Consider the following 12,619-nt stretch of genomic DNA (forward strand, 5'->3'; position numbering starts at 1 on the left):
TGCTACACCACCACCCTTTTTGATTGGACAGTCGAGTCTGAGGATGTTATACCCTGGTGGTATTACATCATTATCCTTAGTTCCTGATTTAAGCCAGGTTTCAGTTAGGCATAAGATACCAAAGGAATGTAGATCTAGTAGGGCATGCAGTTGGGTAATTTTATTAAAGGTGTACTTCATATGAGACCTCCCAGGAAACCTGTTCCTCCTTTCTGGGATCTTAATTTTGTTTTGGAGAGGTTGACTCAGGCTCCTTTTGAGGCTACTGCTTAAACTTCTTTGCAACATTGTTTTTGGAAGACTGTTCTTTTGTTGGCCCTTACTTCTGCCAGATGGGTGTCTGAACTTTAAGCCCTTATGGCTTGTCCTCCTTTTTTGATATTTCATAAGGACAGGGTGTTCTTGCCTACTTATCATTTTATGCCTAAGGTGATTAATAAGTTGTCACTTAATCAGTCTATCCCACTTCACAATCTGACAGTGAGAGGGCGCTACATACTTTAGATGTGCATAGACAACTCAGATATTATTTGGATAAGACTAAAGCTATTAGAAAATATAATTACTTGTTAGTTTCTTTTCATCCTAGGTCCTTAGGATTAGCTGTATCCAAGCAAACTATTTCTTCTTGCATTTAAAAGGCTATTTCTTTTTGTTGTATTTTTCATGGTAAGAGCCTTTCTTCTTCTGTAATGTTTCATTCTACTAGAGCTCTGGCTTCTTCTCATGCTTTTTTCAAGGGCTTAGATACTAATTCTATTCTTGAAGCAGTTACCTGGACTGCAGAGCATACTTTTACCAAGAACTATTTTGTTGGATGATATTTGCAGAGCTAGAGCTGGTTTTGCTAGGGCCATTCTTCATGCCTTCCTGGGGGGCTGTACCACTCCTTTCTCCTCCTAAGTTTCTTCCCTAGCTTTGGCACTCTTTCAAATGTAAAGAATACTGCAGCGGTGAATGTAAGGACATAGTACAGTTATGTAAAATCTTAACATAACAGTAGATGTCCTTTCCTTCACTGCTGCAGTATTGACTCCCTCCCTCACTCCCTCTAGTCCTTTACCTTCCTGGATGTATTGGTTACCTCTGGGTTTCCTTAGACTACTGTTCCTACTGGGGCATTCAGTTCTGAGGATGGCACGTCCAGACGTCATCTTTATGCCCTATGCTGTGCAAGGAGCATATGTGTGATGTTTGGAATACCTTAAAGCAACATTAGGCTTTGGTATACTGGCCAGTCATCAGGCTTCCAATGGCAGGGAATCCCAAATGTAAAGAATATTGCAGCAGTAAAGGAAAGGACATCTATTGTTATGGTAAGATTTTACACAACTGTACTTTTGGTGAGTAGGGCGTTATGCAAACATCATATAGCATACTATTCTGTACAAGTCTATTGTACTGTACTGTGCTACTTCTACTGACTAAATAGCCAGTATTCTTTACTGTATTTCAACTTATACCATAATGTTCTATTGTATTGTATATGGCTATGTAATAACAGGTTTAAATAATTTTGCGTAATATACACAATATACATACAGTAATATTACTGAATACAAATAGTACAGATATACTTGCCATCACTGAATCTTGGAGGGATAACATAGAGCTTGCAGGGATAACAAAGTGTTGGGTGGGTATACATACATAATAATGAACTTACTGTACACTACAGTAAATTAATCGACTTTAGTTTGTAATGTTTTTATTTGCATGTTATTTTTTTCTTTTAAACTTTCTTATTCTTAATCAGTATCACACACTTTAAGCTTTTCTATATCACACACAAATTGCACAGAATCAGGCTCATCCATATCATTGTCACTGTCCTCCATTTCTACATTTTGTTCCACTGGTAACAGTCTCAGATACATCTATCTGCGTCAATTCATCATCACCAAAAACGTCACTATCACCTTCTGCAGTGCCTGAAGGGCCTGTCTGAGGTTCTTCTTGTGTAGGTGTTTGCTTCCTCAAAAATGTGTACAATGTGGCCTGTTCATTTTGCTACTTTTTTCTTAATTGATGTCTTTGTCTGTAGCAAATACAGCATGGACATCTCTCTATCAGTGACAATCGCTCAGTGTCCAGGTGTATTTCTTCTGCACTCATAAGCAAACTGTCTAAGTCTGCAAAAAAACAACTGTCTAGTCCTTTCACAGGGACTCTTTTTTGCACCTGCTATTCATCTTCTTCTACTCATGCCTCTTCCCCTGCATCTTCTTCAGCTATACACTCCTGTTCCAGCTCCAGCAAGTCCTCGTTTGTTTATTCTTCACAAACCACTTTTAAAAACTCTTCTCTGTCTTCATCATCCAACTCAATGTTAAGGTTGTTTGCCATCTCAACAACAGCTTTGTCAATCCTTGCAAACTCTTCATCCATAGCTAATCCTTCAAAGTCATGGACAAACCTCTTCAAAGTCTTCTTCCAGATGCCATTCATGTATTCTTTGGTGTCATCATCCCAAGCCCAAGCAAGGTTCTTGATGCAGTGGTAGATGTTGTATTCCTTCCAGAATTGCACCAGTGTCCTGCCAGTACCTTTGTTAACTGCATTAATATCCCAAGTAAAGATTCTCCTGGGGTAGTAGGCCTTAAAAGCAATAATAACCTCTTGATCTATTGTTTGGATTAAAGAGGTTGTGCTTGGAGAAAGGAACACTAGGTCATCAATTAAAGATGTCCAGGAGCATTGTTGACAATCATTAACATTTTAAAATGTATACCTTCTTTTCAACAGTGCTTCCTCCTTTCAGTGGCATAACAGTTTAAAAGGGCATCCTAGAACAGTCTTCGGGTCATCCATAACTTCTTAGTGCTCCTATAGTACACAGGTGAAATGTACTTATTGATGTTCTTGAAAGCTATAGAGTTTTCACTGTGCCAGATCACAAATGGATTCAACTTGTAGCCTGCAGCATTGCCTCCTAACAAAACTGTTACCTTGTCATTGAAAGCCTTAAACCCTAGCATTGTCTTGGCCTCCTTATGGATAAATGTCCGTTCAGTCATGCATTTCCAGAATAGGGAGGTATCATCTACATATATTGAAGATCTGCTGGGGCAATATACACCCTCCAGAATAAGCTTATCAAGGACTTCTACAAATTATTCTGCAGTTTTCACATCAGTACTCACAGAATCACCTTTCACTTTCACACTATGTAGTGAAAACTACTGTTTGAAGTGCTTAAACCACTCAGAGTTAGCACTAAACTCAACATCATAGTCCGGTCCTGCTTTTTGTTTAAGCATCTGGAACAAGCTCTGTGCCTTGGCTGTGATTGTTATGGTGCTGAGGGGATACACTTCTGGGTCTGGTCCAGAATCCATTTCATTAACAATTTCTCCATATCAGATTTGGCCATTCTTGCATTTTAGTTAATGTAGCTTTCAATGGAGCAGATCCTTTCACAGCTTGGGTCACTTTTTCTTTGTTTTTCAAGATGGTCGTGATTGTCAAGTGAGACATGCCTAACTCACAAGCAGTAGGATTCATTCTTTTTCCACCTTACTGTTGTTTAATCACCTTTAGTTTTGTTTCCAAGTTAATAATCCTCCTTTGCCTCTTGTTGGCATCACTAGGACTAGTTTTGGTATGTTTGAGGGCCATGATGTACTTGACCTACGGTGCATATGAGGTTGACCTAAGATGTGTATGTGGTCAGATGTTGTGTGAAAGGATGTTAAGTGATGCACACCTGTATTCTTCTTCTTCTTAATATTTGCATATTCCATTCAAGCATATATAAGGCCAATCAATTTGTCAACGAAACATTCTAATATTAAAGTATACTATGTGTGTATGAATGCCTTTGAAAACCATGGCATGAGTTAACTCAACATGCATTTCATCTTTGTCACTGTAGACTGTTCATTGTACAGGGATGCACTGTTAACACAGTAAGACCTTAACAACCCATCACTATGTGGCTATTTAGTGGCATACACATATGGCATTACCGCATCTGACCAATAGGTGGCACTGTTCCTCAGCAATCATCTACATGCAAAACATGCCATTTTCAATAGGACACTTAATACTTTGCTGACCGTAATTTACTCTTAGTGCTGTCCAGCTCATTACTAGTGCAGTTTATAAATCACAACATTGTTAAACTTCATCAGCTGCAAATACTGACGGACACACTTATATTATCTGCATAGTTCTTTTTCCTGGTGCAGCAGCACTGTGTATTGCAGGCATAATTCTGAACATTCTGTGCAGGGCTTTCTGTAGTACTGCTACTGTATCTTACCTCGCCTCACAGATACTCAAAGCTTACATCCTATCTCACCAATACCACTCTTGTACTCAGCAAATGATAGAGTTAGGCAGTGTTTTCCAGCCTCCCCACATTTATGAGAGCTGTTTAACCTTAGCACCGTGCATTGCTCTAACGTAATTATCATGAGTTTTATGGATCTAGTTTTGTAGTTTTATTTATGTTGCCCTCTGCTTGCGTTCATGTTATGCTGTTGTATTAACCATTTACTCCATTAATCATTATCTTGCATTGTGTGTCTGTCAGATTAGTAAAAATAAGTAAATAAATATTTTCAATTTGTTTTGCAGATTGAAGCTTCGTCCCTTATAGCTGCTTCTGTAATGGCTGCACCTTGTGCGCTTGCAATGTCTAAGCTGGTGTACCCTGAAGTAGAAGAATCCAAGTTTAAAAATGAAGCTTCAGTCAAAATGGAGTCTGGGTATGTCAGTTTCATGTCATTAGCCACATTAAAAAAATGTTTTCAGACACAGAAAAAAGAATGAAAATAACAGACCGGTGAGAAGAGTAGCAGATGAGTGTGTTTTAACTTGCTTTTACATAGCTCATTCAGTTTGGGCCAGGTTTCAGGAATGGGTGGAATAATGTATAGCATTAACTGTAGTTAGTGAATTAACATTTACAAAAAAGAAATCTTACCAGTTAGAGAATGAAGGATCAATCCAGTATCTGTCTGCTGGGATGACATGGTCGATAGGCCTCGATGGTTTGCCAGAGATGGCCTCCACCTGTCAAAACAGGGTTTCCGGATCCTGGCCAAGGCTCTTACCTCCCCCATTGTGCCTTTTTTAGGCAATGTCCCAAAGACAAATCTTCCAACATAAAAGATCTGTCAAAAAGCAAATTGAAGGTTATGCTACTTAACGTTAGGAGCCTTAACCTGAAAATACACTCACCGGAGGCTCTCCTTGCGCTGGAAGATGCCGATGTCTGTGAGGTCACGGAAACCTGGTTCAGGGCTGCGGAGACCACCCCTGCCTTACCAGGCTATACCTCATTCCACACATTCTGACCCCAAAATGAGGTTGGGAAGACTAACGGTGGTGGAGTCTCTATCTTCATTAAGGACAGGCACACCGCCAGACTGGTTTGCCACCATGATGCACTGGAACTAATCCAGGTGCAACTCACAGTCGGCAAGACACCCATCCAAGTTATAGCCAGCTATATACCCCCCTCCATGACTCAGGATACCCATTCCTTTTACCTGGATCTACTTGACTCCATTAAGGTACCCCCTTACACCCTGATCCTTGGTGACTTCAACTACCCCACCATAGACTGGATGAACTATTCCTGCACTAATGCAGTCATGCAACGATTCCTTGGCTTCATCATTTCTAATGCACTAGACCAGCTTGCCTCATCCCCTACAAGGGGAGATAACATTCTGGACTTTGTTCTCATCAACATGGGTAACCCTGCACCACTCCAAGAGTATGTTCTTCCCTGGTAAGATCAGATCATCGGACTGTCTCATTCGAAGTTTCTATCCCTCCCAACCCCCCCAACCATAATCAAGCTAAAAAACTTTTCAAAAGCTGACTACAACCTCCTAAGGGAGGGTATCTGTAGCTTCACACCACCACCATCCTCAGAGGATGAAGACAACTATGCTGAACAGTACGCCAATGCAGTATACAAGCACCTGTACAACTGCATGGACTCAGCCATACCCAATAGAACTAAAAGCTGCTCCTCAAGGAAACACTAACCTGTTTGGTGGACATCCTCTATCAATAGGCTTTACAACAAAAGGAAGAAACTGTTGTCCAAGGGTAAAAAAGGAACATATTCCAAACTGGAACAACTTCCTCCTTAGCCGCAACAAGCAAATTAGATCACTAGTGAAAGCCTCCAAAGCCAATTATAAATCAAAACTGGCCTCTGAAACAAAGGGAAACCACAAAGCTTTCTTCAGTTACATCAGGAGCTTCCATAGCAAAGCCCAGATTTGTTCCGAATCAGTACTTAACAGTATCACTTACACCGATCCTGTTGACTTAGCCAAACTGCTAGCAGATAGGTTCAGTGCAAACTTCACCCCCTGTCCCACCCAAAAACCCTTTTGCCATCCCTGATACTTCTCCTGCAACTCACATCTCCATAGATCAAGTGTTACAGGCCCTATCCAAGGCAAAGAACACAGCTTCCATGGGACCTGATAGTATCCCACGCTGTATTCTGTACCATCTTCAGCAAGAACTAGCTTTGTCATTCTGCACTGTATTCAACCACAGCCTTCATTCCAGCAGAGTGGAGAACTGCCATTGTCATCCCCTTGCACAAAGGTGGTGCCACTACTGACCCTGGAAACTATCGCCCCATTAGCTTGACAAGTCTGATCTGTAAAGCCATGGAGCATATTATTATGGATCTCATAAGCAAGGACATAGGCAATCTCCAAGCACTTGACCCCACCCAGTTTGGATTCAAGCTCAGATCTTGACTGTTGAACCTGGTTGACTTCTTTGAGACTGTCACCAAGGCCCTGAATGAGGGAAAGTCAGTGCATACAGCTTACCTTGACCTGGCCAAGCTCTTTGACACAATCCACCACTCGGGCATCATCGAAAAGCTAACGCAACTTGGCATAAATCCCTATCTCATCAGGTGAGTGGCCAACTGGCTCACTGACAGGACCCTCAAAGTCAAAATAGGCACCTCCAGCTCCGATAGCAGACCTGTCACTAGTGGAGTTCTCCAGAGATCTGTCCTGGGACCCCTATTCTTTGGCCTCTACTTCTCAGAGGTCCAGAAAAAGACAAAAGGCCTGTGGCTGACCAAGTTTACAGACGACTGTAAGTTGGATGCTGTCATTGACTCCCCAAATGATGTTAACATACTGCAAGAGGGTCTCACAGCAACTAATGACTGATGCCAAAGTCATGGCCTTAAGCTAAATGCAAAAAAAAATGTATCATCATACCATTCAACAAAAACACGGCCCCAAATGATTACCACATCAACGTCAACCCCCTAAGCACACAACCTGTGGTGAGAGAGCTAGGCACTCAGGTTGATAATAACCTCACATTCAACCATCATGTAGCGGCAGTGGTCAGAAAAGCCTTTTACTTGGTTCATCTCATAAAAAAAGGGATTGCATGCAGAAAAAAGGAGGTTATTAAATCACTGTACTCCGCCCTCATTAGACCAATAATTAAGTATAACATCCCATTTAGTAAGTATCTCTCCAAACATCTGCACCAACTGGAAAGACCACTGAAATACCTCACAAAGAGAATCCATGGCCTCCAAAACTTGTCCTATGCAGACAGGCTCAAATCACTATCACTGTATTTGGTATCGTACAGATTGCTCAGGGGTGGTCTGTGTCTTGCCTACAAGGCAATCTCAGACACTGCCCTACTAGAGATGCTCCATATCTGTAAGTCTAACTCTTCACACATTACCCACTCAAAAGGCCTGAATCTTATATGCAACATCAACAAAACTTGCTGGAGAGACAAGTTTGTCTCCCAGAGGCTGCCCCGTCTCTGGAATAGACTTCCCATACATGTCAAACAACACCTCACTGACCTTCTTCAAGTGCAACCTTGATGAGTGGATGGGAAACCACAAATTTGTCCCAGGGGTTCCACCTGTGTCTGTCATTGACAGAGGTGACAGGATAAACTCTTGGCTAGGCTTGTAAGGGCCCCAGGGCCATTAGCCTAGTAACCTCCTATGATCCTATGAGTAAGAATATTTATATAAATGCATTTTGGTAATTATTTTTAAGGCTTACAAAATTTTGTTGGATGTGAAGACTGCCATAAATGGATTTACAAGATCAATACATTACATTTGAAAGCATGAGCACCAGAAAAATAAAATAATGTTTTATGTATTATATTATTTCTGTATCCTGTTGATAAAATGGTTGTCAACTCCAGCATGAAATTAAACTGAAGTTGTATTAAACTATTAAATGAGATGCAGACATATATTAGCAGTGTGTGTGCATGTGTGTGCATGCGTGCATGTGCGTGTGGTGGGTGCACTTACATGCATGGATACATGTATGATTATGTCTGGGCACAAGCATGCAGGTGTATGCATTTGCTTGCATGCATATCCATGTGTGTTTGTGTGTGTGTGTGTGTGTGTGTGTGTGTGTGTGTGTGTGTGTGTGTGTGTGTGTGTGTGTGTGTGCACATGCACACTTATGTCATCCATGAAGATAATTCTTGGAAGAACTCCAGACTTAACTCTAAGCAAGTCAAATATATTTTGATGTAAGGCTAGTTTATATATAGGGATGATACCATAGTAACTTTAAGTGGCTTAAAGGAAAACTCTACCTTCACTTACAGTTTAACTCAATCCTTAGGTTGCCTTTTTCCCTACAATACGGTGTTGGTGCTGTGGTAGTGTTGTCGCCTCACAGTAAGACGTTGTCCTGTTCAATTCTCAGCTAAAGCTTCTTCTGTATGGAGACGTGCGTGAATGGGCATACCTTCGTTGAAGGTTGTGCATCAGGGCTGGCAACTCGGCATGTAAAAATCTACACTTGTGGGTATACAAGGGTCTATATTGGATGATCAAACTTTCAAAAGTTCGACTGTCATATGGTCGACACCATATGATCGAATTTATGAAAGTTTGAACGTTTTAATGGAGATCTCCGTACAGTGTGGAAGGGGAAGAGTTCCCTTTTCTGCAATGTAGTGTGATCTCAGAGTTGGTATATTTAAAGTGCAGGGGGTGTAGGGGTGTAGGGAGCTTGCAACTGTATAACTTCTTGTTATAGTGTAAACAGGCTCTGAGACAAGCATAAATGAGGGTCATTCCAGGAAAAAAAAATAAACAGTCCTGTTGCAGAAGGTATGTAAGATGACAGTGACGGACACTAATCCTATTATATGCCAATGGAATGGGAATATACCACTTATTCCTTATGTCTAGCACGTCTCATATAAAGCAAATTTGAAATGGATTATGGGAAAGAAATGGTAGAAGAAAAACAAGATCATGTTGATATTTTAAGCCCCATTGGCAGTCATTTGGGTAAAAAAAATAAAAATTCTATTAGAAGCACTTAGAGTGGTTTTGAGCTGTTAAAAAAGCACAAAAAAAAAACAAAGATGGAGAAAAAATTAATTTTCTTAGTTCTAAGGTGGAGTTTTCCTTTAAAGTAGAACCTTTAACATAGGAGTATAGTACAAAATAAGTTATGTCAGAGTATGTTTTTCTAGGCATTTCTGTTGACAGCTAAAAACATGTCTTTTTTTCTTTCTTTGCAACGTCATTAAAGTTGCTTGTCTAGTGTTCTTTTTTTTTCTGTCAGTGATAAATAGAAAATAAGAGCAACACAAAGTACATTTTCTCTTGTCTGGCAAAATGCATAAATATATATATATATATATATATATATATATATATATATATATATATACCTGAAATCCAAAAAACCGAGACGAAAAATTCGACATCCCGAAAGACCAACCGCCTAGAATACTGAAAAAACACTAATGGTAAGTAACCAATTGCCCAAGCCACAAGCACAAAAACACCCACCCATGTGGGGGGCAACCAACTCCGGGCTCAGGCTGCCACGGAGGTAAGGGGCAAAGGTCAGCATGCTGGCCAAGTTTTTACTTACCGTTAGTGATTTGTTGGTGTTGCGGACAGTTGGTCTTCCTGGATATCGAGATTTTCTTCTCGGTCTTTGGGTTTCGGGTAAGTGGGATTTCAGGTTTCTAAAGTGGACCCATATATATACATATATATATATATATATATATATATATATATATATATATATATATAAAATATACTTTCTAAATTAGCAAAGCAGCAAAAAAATCCACATTTCAACTTAAAATAGAGATCAGAATTTTCAGTACATAACACTGTTTTTTTTAATTATGCCACCATATTACTTTCCCCCATCAAGCAGGCCTTAGAAATGAACCTAAGTTTTTAAACTTTCTAGCACAATATATTTCTTCTAATTGTATTTAAATTTCCACAACTCCAAGGACTGTATTTACTGCCCACAAACATGTAATAGCAACCCATTTCTATGTATTAATTTGTTACTTAGTTTTATATAATTATTACCTGTATTATTTGCCAGCCTGTACTATAGTGAAATTATGACCATAAAAAGCTATGATATTTGGACGCATAATATGATGTTGTAGTGAGCATTTTAATGGCCTACAATCATAGGTTCATAGGTATATACTAGGCTAACGACCACCAGGGCCTTTGTATGCCTAGATGTGCAATCTAACCCAATTGTGTCACTATGTATCATGGGCATTATTTAGGAGGAGGTATGTTAGTAAGAAAGTTTCTAGAGGTTATATGGGGGAGTATGTTAGTTTGAGCTTTACTGTCTGCCTCTGTCAGAGACTTGGAGACACACCTGGGGTGAATTTCCATTTTCTTATCCATTGGTCAAGGTTACATTTAAATAGGGTTTGGGGAACATGTGAGGCGTATATCTGACTCACCAGCATGTCTTAATTATGTCATAAGCAAGCATTCAAATCTTTGGATCTAGTGTTTCTGATGCTGTTCATTTGTAGATGTGCAAAGGGTCAATCAGAGCTTGATCCAAGGATGCCCTGTATGCTAGGTGTGTATCTCCTCTCAGTAACCTGTAGGAGCCAGAGATTTAAGGTGATCAGTATAGGACAATGTGTTTATACCCTGGATTCTCTTGGTAAGGAACCTATGTGGGCATTTCAACTGTTGCATATGTCTGATCAGGTACATACAGAAGGGGGACATTATACTCAATAGTGGGTCTGATAAGGGCTGAATAAAGTGACATTAGAACTTCCTTTGACCTGAATGCCATGCCCTTACTTATAAGTTGGGCAACATAAAATCTTTTTTTTACTACCTTGGCCACATGTTGGTCAAAGGCCAGATTCCTGTTTACATATGTTCCCAGATCCCTGACTACCAGGTCATCTCTTATCAAAGGAGTAATTAGCCTGAGTGGCAGTTTTCACAAAAGGCACTATAATGCATTTCTTGGCATTGAGTTTTAATCTGCAACTTTGACATTAGTCATTTGTCTGTGTTGTCATAGGGGAATGTATGATAGTTCCAATTTGTAGTTGCCTGCAAACTTGGTCAACCAAAGGCCCTTGACATTAATCTTTCCTTCTGAAAAGTAGATACCAACTAGTAGCACTCCAAGCATGGAGGTACCTCACTGGTGACTGGTCTGTTATTGAGGGGGTAGTATCACCAGTCCTGCCTTCCTGGGCTCTTTTGTGAGCCAGCAAGTTATGTAGGGGTTTATGCCCAGTTCAGTGCGTTTGTCAACTATAACTGAGTGGGGTATTATATCAAACACCGTAGCCAGGTCCAGGTAGGTGATATGTGTTATTTTCCCCTCATCCATTGCATTGGTGACCTTCTGAAAGAAATCATTTAGAAGACATGATCATCCCTTGACAAAGCCAAATTGAGCTGAGTCCAGTATCTAAAGGCTGCCTATGTCTTTGCTGATCAATTCCTTGATACAAAACTGCTTGTATCACAATTGCTTGAGCTGGAAGCTGCTTATGTAATGTTGTTCACTCTGTATGCAAATATTTTGTTACTGCTCAGCATGTCTGTTGCTTTTTTTTTAAATTCTTCAAGACTGTAGCCTTTTAGAGAAAGAGAAATACATTGTCTTGCTTTAGTGAGCACCCCATCTCTAAAACACAGTGCCCTTGGACTGAGAATAATGAAGTAAGGGGAGATGAGGAGAGAAGACACCCACAGGGGGATGCAGGGGAGCTTGCCCATAAATGCTTTTTAACATTTTTGATTTTTATGTACTTGCCTGAGAACTGTACAGCAATGAGAATGCATCTTATGAATTTGAATACTCATGCTGCCAGCTTTGAGTAACTTTTGCTGATGTATTGTGTTGAGGCCTGTAGCCTCAAAAAGCCTTAGTGGATCTACATTTTATACCATCTTGTACTTTGGTGTACTTTCAGACTTCAGCAGGGAATACTACAGTAGACAAGGCTTCAGGCAAAATGCATGTGTTTGAATCATTTATATTTGAGCATTGTGATTTGAAAACAGTGTTTTTTAAATAAGTTTGCAGAAAAAATGAGAGAAGGTAAATTCTAGATTTTTCTACTTAAACCATATATTTGTCACTAGTCTGAGCAGCAGGATTTTCAAAGGTGATTACACTGAATAGAGTTATGAGGACCCACCATACCACTCAAGTTCTTTTCTCAAGATTTCTGGATAAAGTCAAAATTAAAGGGGGACAAAGGCACAAAATTGGGTAGAATTTTTAAATGTTAATTTTCTTTTTTTACCTGGTTAGGGGTTGTCACAGCAGATCACCTT

General features: G+C 40.0%; 1 protein-coding gene across 1 annotated transcript in view; it reads left to right on the top strand.

The window, feature by feature from the left end:
* LOC122789853 (sodium/nucleoside cotransporter 1-like) overlaps positions 1-12,619 on the top strand; it is a 486,120-nt gene that overhangs the window by 275,982 nt on the left and 197,519 nt on the right. Inside the window, exon 14 of the mRNA XM_044057287.1 lies at positions 4,582-4,712. Coding sequence (XP_043913222.1) covers positions 4,582-4,712 — 131 coding nt within the window. The remainder of the gene's footprint in view (positions 1-4,581; positions 4,713-12,619) is intronic.

This window comes from Protopterus annectens, chromosome 15.part0, assembly GCF_019279795.1.
Source record: "Protopterus annectens isolate FY-2018-M chromosome 15.part0, PAN1.0, whole genome shotgun sequence".
NCBI lineage: Eukaryota > Metazoa > Chordata > Ceratodontiformes > Protopteridae > Protopterus > Protopterus annectens.